At 37.3% G+C, this 19689-nt stretch overlaps 2 protein-coding genes across 2 annotated transcripts in view; one reads left to right on the top strand and one right to left on the bottom strand.

The window, feature by feature from the left end:
* LOC124594383 (EF-hand domain-containing protein 1-like) overlaps positions 1-1314 on the bottom strand; it is a 188242-nt gene extending 186928 nt beyond the window's left edge. Inside the window, exon 1 of the mRNA XM_047132751.1 lies at positions 1267-1314. Coding sequence (XP_046988707.1) covers positions 1267-1314 — 48 coding nt within the window. The remainder of the gene's footprint in view (positions 1-1266) is intronic.
* Positions 1315-1617: 303 nt separating this feature from the next.
* Positions 1618-19689, top strand: part of LOC124595669 (pseudouridine-5'-phosphate glycosidase-like) — a 129045-nt gene continuing 110973 nt past the window's right edge. The window contains exon 1 of the mRNA XM_047134515.1: positions 1618-1739. The gene's annotated coding sequence lies outside the window, so the exon portion shown is untranslated. The remainder of the gene's footprint in view (positions 1740-19689) is intronic.

Here is a 19689-nt window from a genome sequence, read left to right as displayed (position 1 = left end):
AATTATTTTGATACCCGATTGCGACTGGCATCGGTCTTTCCTTCGAAAAGTGGAAACTGATTCATATTTGTCGGGATATGGAAAAATGCCATTTACAAAAGCATTGCCACCCCTTCCCTCCCCTCCATACTACTTATTGTGCTGTAATTCGGAGTGACTTCATGTGAGATCTGTATGTAGATCCTATAAGAGTTTCAGCAGAATTGGGGAGGGTCAAGTGGGGACACTTAGGCAGCTTGACATTTACCCTGCATGTACTAAATACATGCCACTGGTCTTTGTGCTTATGAGGGCAAGTGTCGCAATAATCATGCAATTACTATCACTAACATCGCTAGTACAAAGCACACTCAACATCCACATTATGGTCGCACAATTTGTATTGTGGGCATGCCACATTGCATAAAAAACCTCTAAAATAACAATGACACATGAACTGTGTAATAAAGGCTACCATGAACGTAAGCAACACGAATGATAATTTTTTAGTCGTAATCTGGATTGTGTATTCATATTCGTACTTGTTTACTTCAGGGAAATGTATTATCTGTTTTACTTTTTTTTTAACGAAAAGAACATAGTGAAGGTATAGTCTTTCTCTCTCACGTCCCACTATGGTCACTGAGTGCTCGACAATTTTCTACCAATCATATTTCTTTTCCTTCGGCATCTGTGTTGTGTGTCTCTTGGATTTCAAAATCAACTATGATATTTATATCCTTGTATCAGCAACATTAATTCTCTTCAGACCTCTCCATTGCTCACGCAAATAATGTCAACAACAATACTAGACAAGGTTTCTTTATCTGCTAGAGGAGATGGAGAGGACGCGAGCTGGCTTTGATGGTTTGCTAAAAGTCTGGCAATCAGCGAAACACGACCAGAGGCGAATGCGATCCGAACACCACCGAATGCCGTTTGCTCACGTGACCCCCTAAAATTTACAACACCAGAGATAATTCTCGTTTGCTTTTGGACGTTAGTTAGTGTTCGCTTCTGTCTAAACGAGGCTAATACGCAAACTGCGTAGTCCTGTGGAAAGGTAGCTAATATGGTCCCGAATCCTACAGGCGTACATTAACAAATTACAAAGTCTACGAGAAAAATGATAAACGAAGATATGAAATTCAGTTTTATTGATTCAGCATAAAGTGTTGAAATCGTTCTAAGAGTTGGAAAATAATAGCATTAACCTCCCATGATGTGTTAATCAGTATTAATGAAGAAACGCTATGTAATGATAAAGTTTTCGTCTTTGTAACTCACCGTAGGATCTCCGAATGTGTATCCTGGTAGAAGAGGCAAACCTTCCATTTAAAAGAAAAAACTATTACTTTTCACCCGAATAGAAAAAAAGAAAAATATCACTTCCCTCTTCTGTCATAAACTCCTACGTGACCTCTCTGTATTTATATTTCAACTTCGGTTGCTATGGTAATATTTGTACGTCAGTGCTCTTTGGATTGTCCACCATTGTGTTGTTGGACAAGATGAGATTAATCGCTAAAGCAACAAATACAATAATTTATGGAATACTACATTAAATAATAAGAAAATGCAGTTTTTGTATCCCTATTGCTTCCTTTCACCAAGTGTCGTACCAGAGTACTGGTGAAAGATTTACACGTGCTGTTTACACTTATCTTGTTTGTCAGGGTTTTCGCGAGTGTCATTCTGCGGCTCGAAAGCATCTGTAGAAGATTTGCAGAGGAATTTGCATATCTTTTAAGGTTATTGAAGTACGTATTATCGCAATATAATAGTGAGTCTCCTTCATTGCAGGTCAATTAATTTCGAAAGATGCAACATAACATTTTGAGTTTCATGTAGAGTTGGTAGCACCCGGCAGAGGGTTGTCTGAGTTTTTAGCTACCTTTCGAGTACTTGGTTTGACTACCATTTACCCTTGTAAATGGTAGTTTTTATATTTCTTCCATGATGATGATATGAGACCTCTAAAATTATTATATAAATTTTTTCTACTATTGCAAATGTGTCTGAAGCCAAATTTGTTAGCGTGATTTTCGGTGCATTTGATATCTCCATCTGACGTTTTTTTCTGTCGTGTCTGTTGACGATATAGCCGTTAGTTTTACAGTGACAGGGCGACATCATTACCAAACCACCAATAACTGTATTGTTTTATACTCTTTGTGAAACTCATGGTGCAGTGATGACCCCTTATTTTACATGTCGCACGATTTTACAGTAAACGTCAAAGTTGGAGAAGAAACTGGACTGCTTGCCAAGCACAGCCAAACCACTGAACACCCAGCTTGAGCTCAGCTTCGACTTTTGCTCAGTGCATTTCTATACAGAATTTTGTATTAGTGATAACTGACAGTATAATTGCCATAAGCTGAAGTTCCGTGCGACTTAGAAATGGGCACAGCCAATAAATGATAATCCTTGGAACAAGTGTTTATGTCCTCTGAAATGAAGGAGGAGGGAACGGGATGAAATTGTGTTGTTCCAAGGGAAGCATGAAAGTTCCCAGATCAGTGGAGAGACATCACGAGAGCATGAAATAAATTAATATTGAAATTTGGGAAACTGAACATATTACCTATCTTTAATATTTGGAGTGTCAGTAACTAATAGGTCTGAGATGAGGAAAGAATGTAGGGCCAACAAGAACTTAAAATATGGTAGAGGGGATGGTGGACAGAACTAGCAAAGGAAAGAGAAGGAAATGTGCAGAATACACGAGATATAATTGGAAAATGAATAAATCTGAGAGAATATGACTTATCCATGGCAGAAAGTTTTTTAAAGTAGTTGCAAATATAAAATGAAGCTATAAGGTAGCTCCTTCACATGTGAAGATGGCTTTGTAATCAGTTAGTATATGCGTTTGCTGGAAACGTAATCCCTACACAAAGGTGTGCACATACAGGGCAACTTGGTGGAAGTATGCAAAAATTCAACAGAACATAGGAGATGCTTCGCTAAGCATTTTAAAATAGAAAACTTGGCAGACTGGAAAGCAAAATTAAGAAGATAAGAACATGAACATGGCTTGCTACTTCACTGTCCTCAATTAGCCTAATTATTCTTTGTTGCTTCATCCTAATTCCATCTACATCTGGATTTATCTTCTACTCTTGGTCTGGTATCATAATTGCACATGCCAGGCAATAGGGCTCCCTCATCCAATTCTGAGCTGAATAAATATAGCACCGAGATGGTGGTTGATAGAGTTCAGCGTGCGTGCTGCAGCCACATTCTTTTGTGGATAACTAGGGAGACATCTTCGAACAATGCAGGTGAAACATTTTGTAGGAAATGATGGGTATGTGATTGTTCAAGCAGTGTGGTAGGAAGTGTGGTGCAGTGAGATGGTTTATGATGCTAACTCAGACAGTTACAGAAATTTGCACATTGGGGTGTATGATGACTACAGTTTTAGGATTCCGTTGATCAGACACATGGCTATGCTTGCTCTCCACAAAAAATATAGCAACTGAATTAGGACTGGGCTATAAATAGTATTAATTGGAGGAAAAATGGTTCAGCGACAACTTGCTAAAGGGTGGTTCCATGAGTAACAGAATGACACTTGGTGATTGTTTTTACACTTTCAGCATAGAAAAGATCAAGAATCATGATGAAAGACAAAAAAATTAAAATTGTATTTTTTTCATAAGCAAAGGAACACAATTTATTTAATTTAATTGTTTAAGTCTCATTCAAATAATGATGCTGATGTAAAATAAACTTTTTTGTAATGGAATGACATAGGCCTAATTCAGACATGCATATTGTTCTCATTTATAATGGACCAATAATTCAGCTCACCCGTTTGCTATAAAAGTTCACAAAAATTATATTGTGGCGAGGAATATATTGGAAACAAAATGGCATAGAAGATAAATGCATTAAATTAATATTTTACTAACAAAAAAAAGTTGCTGGTAATGGAATGATACTTAACAGTAACAGAATGACACTTTCACTGGAAAATTAACAGTTTTATTCTGCACTGGGGATTGGGTAGGGAAAATGGTACTTATTCTGTGATCTATAGTAGGTGCAGCTAGTTTCTCTTCAATTTGGTCTTCTTTACTCAACATTTCTCTTCCTTTGAGGGAAATGTAAATATCTTTCCATTTGCATAATTCTTTCTAAGAAATGAAATTTCATAACCATCGACAACGTAAATCACCTGCCCCACAAAAAAATCTTGATCTGTTTCTTCCACCATACGAAACCAGAGCAAAATCTCATTGATGCAAGGCTGTATGACTGATCAGGTTTCTGAATTTTCTTTGGCAGAAAACCGCTTTTTAAATTGTGCACAAACCCCTGGGGAGATAGCGAGTAATGCTGGTACTCAGTAATATATGGAGTGATAGGTGTAAAAGCAGGGTCTGCTCTATTGGAACTATTTACATTCACATTTGATCTAATTCCTTCTTATTCTCTGCAATTTGCAAGGCAGAGATATAAAAACTGTTTATACCACGACATCTTTTATATGCAATTTTTGCAAAGTCCTCAGCTCCAGATAGTATGTGTTTCCCATCTTAGCAGATATTCCAGACTGCATGCTTTACAGTTCCACAAATCCTATAGATGACACTTTTGCATACATGTGATGTGGCAAAGAAGACCCATGAAATATTTATTTCATTGCATTCTCTGATGTCAAGTTGGCAAATAGGAAACACTGCTTAAATTAACTGGCTGCACCACCACTCATAAATGTGATGGGTTATACCTCTGGGTTCATGGATATAACATGCTCTATAGTCTCACTTAGGAAAGCATGCACTGAATATTTATTATGATCAAGTTCATCGCTTCAAAAATGGTTCAAATGGCTCTGAGCACTATGGGACTTAACATCGGAGGTCATCAGTCCCCTAGAACTTAGAACTACTTAAACATAACTAACCTAAGGACATCACACACATCCATGCCCGAGGCAGGATCCGAATCTGCGACCGTAGTGGTTGCGCTGTTCCAGACTGAAGCGCCTAGAACCCCTCGGCCACAGTGGCTGGCAGTTCATCACTAACAACAACACAAGAATTACATCATTTTGTGAGTCCCAAACATATGCTGTAAACAAAGTGATTTGTGGTTTTGACAAATGGGCACTCTGGACTTCATTCTGCAGTTGAAAAGTATAATCTTCTGCACTACGATGTCGTTCTTGTTTGCAGAATTCTTTTTGTTTTAAAAAAATTTGATTCTTGTCTTTTAATAAATGTATATTGTAAGAATTGGGATAGAATGTTTGAAAGAGCATCAAGACTCTGACCAACATTACCATGAATCTCTGTCAGAGTGATTCGCTGGTTCATTGTTTGCCATCGGGTCCATTTGATCAGCGTCTTCATTAAGTTATCATCCAAAGAATACTTATCTTTCAAAGGTACATTTCCACATTTTGACATCATGCAAACTTCTTTCTCTTGATAGCAGACTATTCTGCTCATGAAGTTAGGAAATGTGGTTTTTGCTTGTGGAACAACTTTCAAAAGTAGCTTTTCATTCTTGTGGTACCAGCAGACACACACATTGTGTGGTGTATCCTGTAAGATGCACACGAACTTTGGCCTCAGTACACAGAACCTGGATAATTTTATTGGCACGTCAGAGAATTCCTCTTGATATGTAACATGTGCTTTGTTCAAGGTCCTGATCATGTACCTCTTCTGGATTTCTTTTTTCCACCTTTCTTATCCTTCATTATCACATAATCTTTCATTTCAGGAGTTTGCCATGAAATGTTATCGCGAACATAAAAAGTAGCAACAGCTTCTCCTGTTCCTGGATTTAAGTGTTGAATCTGATTTTTCACCTGTTGTTAGTTTACTAAAACTCCACGAGGAGCAGCTAATCCCAAGACAACTTTCTTGGACTTCTAGGTAAACAAGTTTCCACACGTTTATCTGCTTTCCTTAATGTAGCTGGAGATTTATATGGACTATTGGTGTGGTTGATGCAAGCATCACCACCAGTGCCTTCACTGCTGTCTCTAACTTTGTTTCTGAATTTTCTTTGATTAAGTTCCTCTTTTTATCTTTGCTTCTTAAGTTGAGCAGCAGTTAAACTTTACCATTTCAGTCTATTCCTTTCCCTGTCCTTTTTCTTAATCTCATCTCTTAATCCTTTCCCTAAGAGTCATTTCCGATATTCTCTAATTTTCTCAGCTGACGTGTGATGCATAATAACAGCTGTAAAAATGAAATATGTTGTTTGAGAATTGTTGTGGAAACAGTGTAATTGTTAGAAATAAACCAATATCTATTTCAAATAAAAAATTCTATTCAGTATAGTGAACTGCTAATGACACAATACATAAAAATGTCTCTATTATTTAGGCATATTACATAGTGACCTTCAAAGACAATCAACAATCTGTTGCAGTAGGTAGGAAGTCAGTAACTCCTTTTCTATAGGCAATATTGAGATTTTCTTATAATTTGGCATTGCTGTTGCTTCCCAGAGAAAGCATGGGTTATAGAAGAAGAAATACAGTTTAAAAAAATAATTAACTCCAGTCTAGATGTTGTATGCAGCCATTTAGTCATTTCATTGTAATCTTTACTAAAGAAGCTTATTAATTAAACTTTCTTCAGTTACTCTTCAGGCTCACTGAAAATAAGTTTCTTCTCTCTGAAAAGTACTTTCTTGGCTTGTGGGACTTCCAATTTTTACTAGCAGTATAGCCAGCATACAAAATTGCAGTATAGTCAGCATATAAATGTATTTGACCTACAAAATCTTAAATGTCAGTCAAATACAGTTATAAACTTATTGTCATTCTGTTACTCCATTTATGTCATTCTGTTACTCCATTTATGTCATTCTGTTACTGCATGTGTGTCATTCCGTTACCATTGCAAGTTATTGTTTATAATGAATATTTTTTCTCTGCTATGGGACTTTTATCTATCTCATAAATCTGTATTTGTATGCCTATAAAATTACATTAACCCTGAAAAACAAATTTCAGGATTTTTTTGATGACTGAATGACAGGAGGTACCAATAAAAATTAAATGAGACTGGGGACTTTACTAATTAAATAAAATCAATATAAGCTACCAAAATGGGCTGGCTTAAAATACTTGTAAAGTTTTTCAGGTCTATTCTGTTAATAAATTATTGTACAATGTGTCATTGTAGTACTTTTAAACTAATTTCTTAGAGGGTCTAGAAGCTGAGTTTTAGGCAAGCTATAAAGCCAGTTGTTCAGTTCCAGCAGTTCTTAACATTAAAATGAAGCTTCAGATGAAGAAATTTTGTGTTTCAGATAACAGAAGTGGGTATCAGATTTGTAATAAGAATATTTTTAATTTTTAGGGTTTGTGTCCATGTTCTCATGGAACAGCCCTAAAGTAACCATGGGCAGCCATGTATTGTAAAGTGAAGCACCATTTTACATGGGATTACCTCAAACCACAGACTTACTGGAGATGATAAGAACTTACTTAGACTTACAAGGAACAGTTGGTGTTTATTTTCAAGTATCTGCCAAGTTGGGTTTCTCAACATTTCAGTGATATGCTCATGGGAGTCAAACAAAATACTGCCTCCACCTGACTGACTTCTTCCCTGGCTTTCAGGATAATATGTGAGAAAAACAAGAATTAGGTTTTGGGTGGCCAGTGTTTTTGAAATCCATGCTGGGTGGAATGAAGGAGGTTATTCATTTATTCATTTCAAAGTACATCATTATGTTTGAGCACAGAATGTGTTCCAAGATCCTATAACAATGGATGGTAGTGCTATTAGAGGATAGTTTTGTTGATCACTTCTGTTACTGTTATTGTACACACATGAGACCTCAGCTTTGTTCCAACTAAACATAGAGATAATACTGTTAAGAAAGGTGTTAACTATTCTGCAGTTTCTGTGTAGAACCTAACAGGGTGCCATTGGAGCTTGTATATTTTTTGCAGTTTCCCTTGTTTCTCAGTGCCGTTGACACTAACATCAGCATCACTCATGTGTACAGTTATGTGATAATTAAACTGGGGCTGTAGTTGTGAATTTTCCTATGTAAAGGAACATCTGAGAATCATATCAGAGGGATTAAGCAGATAAAGAAGAGAGTGGGGAGAGTCTCAGTAGAAATGATAACTTGAAGTATTTAATCTTACAGACATATGGAGACTGCAAAGAGAAACAGTTAAAGAAATTGTATGTTCAGGAATTGAGGGACTTTGTAAATGCTGACATGACTGTACCTATGTCTATTGAAGATCTGGTGAAGTGAATGAGGAAATTTACAAATTTATATTTGATAATAATCCTGAGTAGGAAAGTAAAAGAATATGTAGTAAAGAAGAAATAAATAACTGAAACACAAGTGAAGTACTGCAAAAGACATAATGGCTTTGTCGCTTTACACTTCATGCCAGACTATCCTAGGGCTCCGGTTGTTTGCCACTGCAAGCAGTGCTTAGTAATAACTATTCCAAAAGTAAATGATTTTTGTTATCAAACCATTTATAAGTAACATGTTTGAAGAGGAAGATTATGTGACTAGCAAAAAAAGTGCTCACCCACTGATAGTTATTGAAACTGTTGTGATGAAGGCACAAGCTTTGCGATGGTGCCAAGAGCATAGAGACTGGAACAAGGATGAGGGGTGTTTTGTTCTTCTTGAATGAGAGCAAAGGAAGTCTTAGTAGTGATTCTGGATGCACCCCTCATAAGGCAAGAGCGGTGTACAAGTAATACACATGGGAACATTGTCAAACATTATCGTTTTGGTGGTCCAAGTGTTACAATGTGGGTAGGCATAACATTGGATGGCTATACTGACCTACAAAGCTTTGAACACAGTACACCCACTGGTCGACTTTACTGTGACACGATACCCTTTCCCACATATATGTTTTCAAGGGTGCATTCAGCTGTGACTTCATTTTTATGGATGACAATGTGTGACCGCATTGAACAGCACCAGTGAAGGAGGTCTTGGAATGAGAGGATATTCAGCAAATGGACACGCCTGCTCCTTCTCCCGACTTCAAACCCATTGAGCACCAGTGGGATGCATTGGGAAGACATATTGCAGCACATCCACATGTACCAAAGACAATCCAGTAGTTGTCAACTATGTTGGTGGAGGAATGGAATGCCCTACCGCAAGAATGCTTTACCGACTTTGTAGCCAGCATGGGAGCACACTGTAGAGTTGCATAGCTGTCCATGGGGATCACACATCCAATGGAGATCCAAGTCCTGTCTTCTGTGATGTCCAGGGGACCATAATAAATGATAGTGACTTCAGTCTAATTATTGTCTTTGAGTAAAGTGTCATTTCTATTTGTCTCAACACGTATTTCTTTCAGTTACCTTCTTTATTATACTGCAGCAGTTCTTTCTAAGTATGGTCCAAGTTTCATCGAGCTATGTTACTTGGCAGTGACACATAATGCAAAAGTTATTTTTGCCCTTAAGTTTTGCACACCAGCAACATTTCATTTCAGGCAAATATCTTAATGCTTCCGTATAAAAGAACAGTATTTATTTCTAAAGTTCATCTCATTTCCAATAACATTTTTTCATCATCAGTGTACGAGTTTTGGGAAGTCTAGTCATCTCCAATGTAGGACAACAATCTGCGGAATACTTATACCTGCATCCAAGTAGGTATTTCCTCTCACTAAGTTGCCATGACTGCCACACCATGCCACACATATTCCCTCAATATGGCTCATCACATCCACAATAAAAACAAAACAAGTATACAACATATTCACATTTATTCTAGATGTAGTATTTTATGTTATTATTTTATTACTATATAAATAACTTTTGTTGAGAGTGACATTCATCGGTAAGAATGTATTGGGATATGAATCACTCCTCTGGAGTGATATATATTTATCACTGATGGGATGCACAGTCTGGCTGTTGGTTATACATCCAACATTAAATCAGTAGGGATCATTGTTTCATGACACTGGTGTAAATAAAATAAAAGTCAATTGCTCATAGATTATGGAACCATTGGTGTAGATAGTTCCAGAGTTGGTGTAGGCATTGCAAACTGAGTGAAATAGTCACTGTAAGGTTGCTCGATTACTGTTCTCCTTTGACCTGTTGATCAGATGTAGACACATTTTGGGGCACATTGCCTTAAAGAAGGCTATAATGTCACTTATAAGTATAGTATTCTATAAAATCTTCACATGTAGGGCTTCCAAGAATGTTGTTTTCCATCTTATGATCTGTTTTGCTTCAGTCGTATTTCAAATATTAAGTCTGGGAAGTCCTATCTGACTAGTTTGAATGGGAGAATGGTCTCCCTCAAGAAATCAACCTAAGTGTTTTTGCTCCCATCATCAGTAGCAAAATGTCCATGACGAGGAAGCCAGTACAGTGCTCATCATCTGTAGATTATTTCACAACATTTTGCCCTTTCTGCAATCCCACAACAGCAGTTTATCAGTGACAACTGATAACAGAGAGATTGGAGGAGTGGATTGCACATACAAACTTCTTAGCATAAGAGATGATATATGTGGACTTAACCATTCATGATGTGTATTTAGTCCACCTACAATGACAGTGAGAAATACCATTCTGAATATGAAAGTGTCAGTGAAGTTCTTGAGTTGCTTATTTCATTATAAACTGACATCCCTATCATACCTAACACACTTAAAAATGAGGCTATCAGAGGCACTATATATTTTAAAGTAGCTTAGTGACAGGTCACAAGGAACAGAGTATGTTGGCTATAGTTTTACAACACTTTCACCTTTCGGAACACAGGTATCAGTTTGTGGATCAGTGTGGCCTACACACCTAAAGACCATAGATGCTAACCAAGAAGGAAATTAAACTGGTAGCCGTTCCTAACCTCTGTGCAGACATTGGTAATTTGTCACTCTCCATACAATAACAGCTACTCATGGTACATCAGATGTGTATGTACTTCTCTGATCCACTATTTTTCCACCAGGCTGAATGACCAAACATGACAATGGCACATGCACACCATCGGTGAGTGACCAATCTATTTGGAAACTGTGCAGAAGGAGACAGGGTGCGTATACAGTGTGCACCAGGTTCATGTTGTTGTCAAGGTGGTGGAGTTGGCTTCTACCTTGGTATTTAAAGAGGCACAGAGCTATTTTCAGCCATCTGGAAAAGAAGGGGGTTTAATTTATAGAACAATGAGTTTGTGCTGAAAAGTAATGCCTCCAAATTTTTTTATTCTGTTTTCATTATCGGTTGAGCTATAACATGCCTTGCATCTTACTCGGTTGACTTTCTTGTTTTGCTGATATAAGTTGCAACCCTCAGCCACTAGAGGGCTCCAAGTTGTAATATAGCAATGTGTAATGTAACTATGTTGGTGCTTGAGAAACAATGTGTTATATCAAATTGCTAACTGCAGAAAACATGCTTCCAATTGAAACTCATAGAAGAATGAAAACTGCGTGGCGGTGATTGTGTTGACACCAGTAATGAGCAACACTGGGTTGTTCATACCTATAACGAAGGAAATGGTGGTGCTAACCTCAGCTCGTGTGACAGAGCTCCAAAGGATGACAAAGTGTGGCAGTCGATGAGGCAAATTGGAATTGAGTTGATAGACTCATAAGAGAAAGTCGTCGGATAACACAGACACAGCTGACTGGTAAACATGACATATCATAAATGTGGCATAAATGTTATATCATGTGAGCATGCAGAGGTCATCATAGCAGAACTGTGGGACAGAAAACTGTGTGCACGATGGGTGCCCTGAATGATCACTCATGACATGAATCAGGGGGGATTGTACATCTGTGAACAATTTCTTTTGTGTTTTAAAGATGAGGGTGATGGAATCCTTAACAACACTATGACTGGTGATGAAAGCTGAGTGTGTCATTCTGATTCCAAAAACAAGAGAGCATCAATGGAGTTCCACTACAGAGGAGTACCAATGGCAAAAAATGTCAAGACCATGCCATCAATACACTGTTTCTCACACAGTGACCTACTTACGATAACACTACTATGTTACATGCTACAGTTCAGCGTCCCCTAGTGGCAGAGGGTTGCAAGTTGCAGCAGTGAAGAGGAAAAGCTGACTGAGTAATATGAATGATGTGTAATGCCTCAACTGATATTGAGAACAGAGTAAAAAATTGGAGGTATTACTTTTCAGCACACCCCCATGGTTTCAATAATATGTTTTATCAGCACCACAGTTATTTCCTAATTTTCACTGTTGTGGTCATGAAAGGGGGGAGGGGGAGGGGGGGGGACACATTGGCTGCTCAGTGATTTACTTCTTTCATCTCCGTAGGATCTAGTTACAAAATAGATTTAGTTCCTTCGATATGGAGATACATGCGATTACATGCTTCTATTCCATGTGTGCAGTTCTAGCCACATATTACTTAAACCTAATAGAGAAACCAGTTGAGTACACCTAGGACACTCTCCTATGCCAATACGGTTTTAGAAATGGAGATGATATTCTGCTAGCGCCAATACATGTGGGAATTCATGCCAATGAAATGGCTGATCAGCAGTCAAGATGCTGGCCGGTTTGGCCGAGCGGTTCTAGGCGCTTCAGTTTGGAACCGCGCGACCGCTACGGTTGCAGGTTCGAATTCTGCCTCGGACATGGATGTGTGTGATGTCCTTAGGTTAGTTAGGTTTAAGTAGTTCTGAGTTCTAGGGGACTGATGACCTCAGATGTTAAGCCCCATAGTGCTCCGAGCCATTTGAACCAGCAGCCAAGAAGACTTGTATAGTAACTGTACTCCAAAATGTAAGGTAATATTACATGCTGTAACCTTACTGTTGAGGGTCTGGATCACATATCTCTGGAAAGAGAAGTGGATGGTAAGCTATGGTCAGTGAAACCCATTATTTGGATATATGAGGGTAATCCCAAAAGTAAGGTATCTTATTTTTTTATAAGTACAGAACTCTGTTTGTGTGGCAGTTGGTCACACTGTTATGAAGAGTGCTTCACACGCTGTGTGTAAACATGCGCATGCCATGCTGAGACACTCAGTCTTGGCTTGGCAGCCGTTGAGAATGGAACTCCCGTTGGATGTTACCGCCAATTGCCAATTGCGCGCAGTTATTCGGTTTTTGAATGCGAAGGGCACTGTACTGATTGAAATCCATCGCCAATTGATGGAAGTGTATGGTGAGTCATGCATGAATGTCAAAAATGTTTGCAAGTGGTGTAGAGAGTTTGCAGCTGGTTGGACCGAAATTCGCAACGAACAAAGAAGTGGGAGACAGTGTTGAAGGTTGAGCAAAGCATGTGTGAAGATTGGCGGATCACCCTGGATGATCTCTGCACATTGGTTCCCGAGGTTTCCTGAAGCACTGCTCACAGACTTTTAATGGAAACATTGAACTACCCGAAGGTGTGCGCAAGATGGGTGCCACATATGCTGACTGAGGACCACTTGGGGCAACGAGTTGATGCTTCCCGCGCATTTCTTCACTGCCTTGCAGCTAAACAGGACAACTCTCTTGACTCAATTGTCACGGGTGATGAAACCTGGGCATACCACTTTACACCTGAGACCAATCAACAATCATGCCAATGGCGGCATCTTTCTTTGCCAAAGTCGCGGAAATTCATTCAAACACAGTCTGCCGCTAAAGTCATGACAATCGTTTTTTGGGATCGGAAAGGGGTATTGCTGGTTGACTTTATGCCCACTGGGACCACAGTTAACGCTGACAGGTTCTGTGAGACTCTGAAAAAACTCAGACGGGCAATTCAAAACCGGAGAAGAGGAATGTTGAGCAAGGGCATACACATTCTCCTTGACAACGCTTGCCCACACATCGTTGAGCAAACCATTGCTCTCCTGCAACAGTTTCAATCGAACATAATCACCCACCCACCCTCTAGTCCTGAATTGGCGCCCTGTGACTATCACCTGTTCCCTAAGTTAAAAGAACATTTGGCCGGAAAGCAATTCAGCTCCGATGGCGAGATGAAAGAAGAGGTTCATAACTTTCTGAACAGTATGGTGGCGAGCTGGTATGACATGGGCATACAAAAACTGCCACAGCATCCACAAAAATGCATCGACAGAAATAGTGATTATGTAGAAAAATAGCAAAATGTTCAAACTGTAAACTGATGTAAACCTTTATAGAAATAAACAGGTCTATGTACTTATAAAAAATAGGAGACCTTACTTTTGGGCTTACCCTCATATTATGTATCATTACTCACCTTTCATAGGAACCATTCTGGCATTTACATGAAGCGATTTAAGGAAATCATGGAAAACCTAAATCAGGATAGCTGGACAGGGGTTTGAATGATTGCCCTCTTGAATGCGATTAAGTTTGCTAATCACTGTGCCACCTTGCTCGGTAATTTAGTTGGAGATTCTGTACCCTGTCCTGTGTCAAACAGTCACTTGAGAACTGTTCACTAGCATAAATGCTTAGAACCAGAGAAATATAAGTGGTGTTAGAAGTCTTGGTCAAACATTGTTATAAATATTGACAGTGACACACTACTCAAAGCTACTGGAATCTCCTAAGAGGCCCATTGCTTTCTTGATTACAGAGTTAGAAAGAGAAAGAGGAAAAGAAAATGTCTTACCAGGCAGGAAATCGTAAAAATAAGTTATATCAAATTTTACCTGAAAACAGGAAAGTAACAGTCATCAGCCATATGAAATTCACTGGTGGATAGAGGCCCTTCCAGGCACTAAAATTTTGATCTTTAAGCACCCATGTTGGTCCTACATGTCTTCTGACACTGTTTAACCACCATCCATTTTGTTGTATTTCTGATATTTTCTTATCTTGGAATCTAGTCAAGTACTTCCTTGATCCATTGATTACATACACTGCCTACTTTACACTGAAAGTCCATGTTTCACAGGCCATAAGACAAAATTGGTAATGTGCACTGACTATAAGTGACTATAAATCTGACATTCCTTCTGGAATGTCTTTGTTTTTATTTTTAATTATCAGTATTTCTGATTTGTCTCTTCAACTAGAGATACATGTAAATAAATGTTGAATGCTTGCAAAATTTTTGCTTCATTGTTAATTACTGTTCCATCTGCTCTCCTAAGTGATGAAGCATGATGTGTACCTAACATCAATTTCCCTCTTTTCTTTTGTCCGTATTCTTACCGTTTTCAAATATTTCTTTGTGATAAGATGCAATGAAAATTTAACAATAGAAACAATTGAATTCAGCAAGAGTATGAACAAAACTAAAGAAAAACTGAGATTGGTAGTGATCACATTTTATTGATGGCAGATGGCACTGTAACTAGTAACTGAGAGGAAACTACAATAATTCTAAGATTTTAAAAAATATTTGTGTAGGTGATGAGATGAATCAGAAATACAGATAGTTAATAATGAAAACTGTTAAATTCCAAAGTAAAACCAGATGATATGTATAAATCTAAATGAGGGATGAAGAAAGTGAATGGTCTGGAGATTGTCATTTTAGTAGAAATGGTTGAAGCCATGGAGAGAGAGGGGAGAGGGTAATATAACAGGAACTTGTCAAAATTTTTGCAAAATATCTGTAGAGAAACAAAATTCCTCTAAACGGGGATAGTGCTCTAATTATTATAATTCACAAGAGAGCTGACAAACTCATAAAAACTGCAGAACTATTAGACTCCTCTCTTTAGTGTACTAGAAATTCACCAAAATTATTAGCATCTATACAGAAGAAAATATTTTTATCACACGAAGGAACATGCTGACTTTACAGTTAGATGTAAGACAGTTGACTAGCATCCAGTCATGAATGAAATTATAGAAGGGACAGTGAGCATGAATTATCATGTTGTCTAGCATTCATACCCTTTTTGAAAATTTTTTACTTAGTTCCAGTGGAAATTGTTCCAACAGTTCTAGAAGAAAAAAAGCATTGCTTTAATCTCATTGACTATACCGAAGAGTACTTCTGTCATTGTTATGGCTTTCATTACAATTTGTTAGGCTAATGAAGAATTTACAATTGAAAGAGGAGTTAAAAAAAGAGATTTCTTACTGCCAAAACTATTCTCAACACACACAAAAAGTTGTCATTTTCTTGAACAGAAAAACAAAGAAGTAATGTGTGTTAATATAACATACCTGAATCAGCTTCACATAGTTCAGTTTGCTGTGGTAGGGATGATACTCAACGATGAATGGAGCAAGTTTGCTGGTAGCTATGAAAATCAATTACACTAAGACTAAAATAATCTACAATTATAAACATAAGTATAGGTTAGCTTACAAAAAAAACTGCAAAAGATATAGAAACATAGCATCTGACAAATTTCTGGTTACAACAAACAGAGTTTGTCTTGCTTACAATTTGTCTGTAGTCCAAATAAGTGTGAAACCTGAGTAGTGAAATAGCAAAATTAACATATGGCGACAATTTCCAAAATTATGGACAAAATTCACTCGAAGCTGCTCAAAGCATAAGAAAAATATCTACTATACAAGTCATAATCTGTACATCTATAAAGACATGGCATTCAAATTTTCAGATCTGTGGAATATCCTGTCCGAAGACAAATGATAAGAAGTCCAAACTACAATATTACAATACTAAACTATAGAAATAGGTGCAGAGGCAATGACAATTATTAGAATTACAAATTGCAAGTTTACATCTGTAAAGTCACACCTTCAAAATCATCAAAAGAGAAGAAAAAATTCAGAGCCTAAGTGTATGATGAATGAGCCATCTCGAAAACCTCACAACGATGGGTACTTACCAGAAGAATATACTCAATCACAAGTAGGAATATAGCACAAAATCACTCAACCACATAAACCAGAGTATGTAAAGGTATGTTGACTCATGAAAAAAGAAAATAATGAAAAAACATTAGGGGCTATGCTTATGATGTGGGGACTGAAACATGAATCCAAACCATACTGGGTACACACCAACAGAAATGTTTCGACACAAAATAAATAAAGTTCATAATCATACATCAATAATTTCAAAAGTTCACTACGTATGTGGAAACCTAGAAGATTCATTTACAATTGATAAAAAAATACATACTGAATGTTGAGATAAGAAAATTCATTGAAATGTATGACTCCTAAACTAAGAGTGCCTAATTTTGTCATATTCTGATAATTATTTACAACATGGTTCATAGAACATACTCCTGAACTTTTTAAGTTTTCACATTTCAGTGTTGAACATAACAAATCAGCAGTCATAGAATGTCAACATTCCACAGCACTATACCCAAGTCAAACCAGATTTAAATTTACATAATGTTTTGGGAAGTTAATCCCCCTACTTGAAAAACCATTTATGCGGACTAACACTGTCCATAACAGTGACATCTTTCTAAAAAAAATAGTTTTTAAAATTCATATAAATACAAGAATTTTGCATATAGGATAATTTATTGGCTAAAAATTTACAAATTTCATCACAAGACTGATGCAGTTGACAGATGCTTGAGTATATTACCCAGCACCTATGATATCTTGAAAGTCAACTGGACCAGCAAGGGTTCAGCCATACAGAAATGTGGGAGTGGATCCACTCACATCTTTCAGTTTCCTCCCTAGATTTCTCATCACATGCTCCAGTGGATAGATAACATCCTGTATAGCTTTCACATCGAATCCTGAAACATTGGTTGGTTGGTTGTTTTTGGGGGGAAGGAGACCAGACAGCGAGGTCATCGGTCTCATCGGATTAGGGAAGGAAGTCGGCCGTGCCCTTTGAAAGGAACCATCCCGGCATTTGGCTGGAGCGATTTAGGGAAATCACGGAAAACCTAAATCAGGATGGCCGGACGCGGGATTGAACCGTCGTCCTTCCGAGTGCGAGTCCAGTGTGCTAACCACTGCGCCACCTCGCTCGGTCTGAAACATTGTTTTATGTACTAAGTAAGCTATCCAATACCTCCCTCACATCACATGATGTATGTTTTGCCTATCTATTTTGAAAAAATAAATATCAGGGTTTATATCAGAATGGATTAAAGGGTATTCACACAAATGGTACCTTAATAAACAGAGGTAAATACAATGAATAAATAGACTATTTAGTTAATATACACATATATACTAAATATATTTCTAAATAATATTCACTTAGCAATTAGCAGATTAAAAGAAATTATGTACACAAGCAAGAAAAGTTGGACTGCACTGACATAGCATCCGACAAATGCTTACAAAATGAGATATGGTTCATAGTCCATTATGTACTGACATAAGAATTCTATGTTTAACATACACATGTGTTTGGTTTGCACATATGAAATTTCAAGATACTATTCCTAATATTTACAGTACACAATAAAATGAGTCTTCATTCAATTTACCACAACACCTGTGACTTTACCCAAAAGAGTTCATGACAATTAAATTAAATCACTTTCAGCTGAGTACACAAGAATAATTATAATATTTAACACTAATATCATTCTAAAATAAGAAATCCATCACTAGATATTTAATGGCATTGTCACATTTCAAAACTGTAAAAGGATATACCCATTTAGTCACATGGAATATATGTATCAAAATCTACAGCACAAATCAATTAAATAACAGAATCATAGAGTTGTATGAACCTGCAAATATAGTGTGGCATAGACTTAAACTCAGTCAATAGACAAGACAGAACTTTAGAAATCACATCATCTTACATACTACATTCTTGACAAAGGAGAAAAAAGTCAGATATTTATGGATCACGTCTATAAGCTTTCAGTCCAGTGATATTGCATAATCCAGACAACTTAGGATGTGAATGCATTAGGATGTGAATTTTCAAGAATTTTGAATGGTCCTATATAAATATCGAAGAATATCTTAATTTCAGACGTCAGCACTTTAGATTTATCTTTGGCTTTCACCAACACATGATCTCCTACCTCAGACTCAGAAAATCTGCCTTTACTATCATGTCTCTGCTTTCTCCTATCCCCCTGTTTTTTCATCATCTCCCTGACACACTCTTTCTCTCTTATGGTGACAGAATTGTACATGGTGGAAACTCTACATTCTCAGAAATAAAGTTAGCTAGTCCGTGATTAAACATCATTTCAAATGGTGAAAAACCTGTTTAAGAATGTTGTAAGCTGTTCATAATATCCTCAAAATCACTGACATAATCTGTCCAACTGGTATGATTCATACAACAATATGTCCTAAACAGTCTTCCAGTTTCTCTCATATCTTTCTGTAGGATTACTCAATGAATGGTACACAGAAGTCAGAATATGCTTTATTTTTGCATGATCAACAAAGTCTTCCCAAATTATGATGTAAACTGAGAACCATTGTCAGATAAAATCATCTGAGTCAGTCTTATGTTTCCTGAATAAGATTCCCTTGTGTGCCTTATAGTTTTGTTCAGTCTTTTCCCCTCCTTTCTTACCCAGTATGATCTTAAACAATTTCCAATTTTGATCAAAATTTTGATACTTGTGGATGTCTTTGCAAATTTTCAAGATCTCTTTTGTCCTCTTTCACATCCCTTAAGTACATTATTTTAAACTCTTTCTCTCCTCCTCCAAAGTTGTTAGATGAGTCACTCAGTAAAGGTAGCCTAGACAAAACATCAGCAACTATATTGTCTGTGCCCCTGATGTATGTGATTTCATAATTGAACTGCTGGAAAAACAAGGCCCAATGAGTAATTCTGATGTGGTACAGATCATACTCCTGGAGATAATGTAATGCTTTTTGATCAGTGTAGATGATGATTTTGTGA

The sequence above is a fragment of the Schistocerca americana genome, chromosome 2 (assembly GCF_021461395.2).
Source record: "Schistocerca americana isolate TAMUIC-IGC-003095 chromosome 2, iqSchAmer2.1, whole genome shotgun sequence".
Lineage (NCBI taxonomy): Eukaryota > Metazoa > Arthropoda > Insecta > Orthoptera > Acrididae > Schistocerca > Schistocerca americana.
The sequence above is the reverse complement of the archived record's forward strand: the minus strand, read 5'-3'. Positions and strand labels throughout refer to the sequence as shown.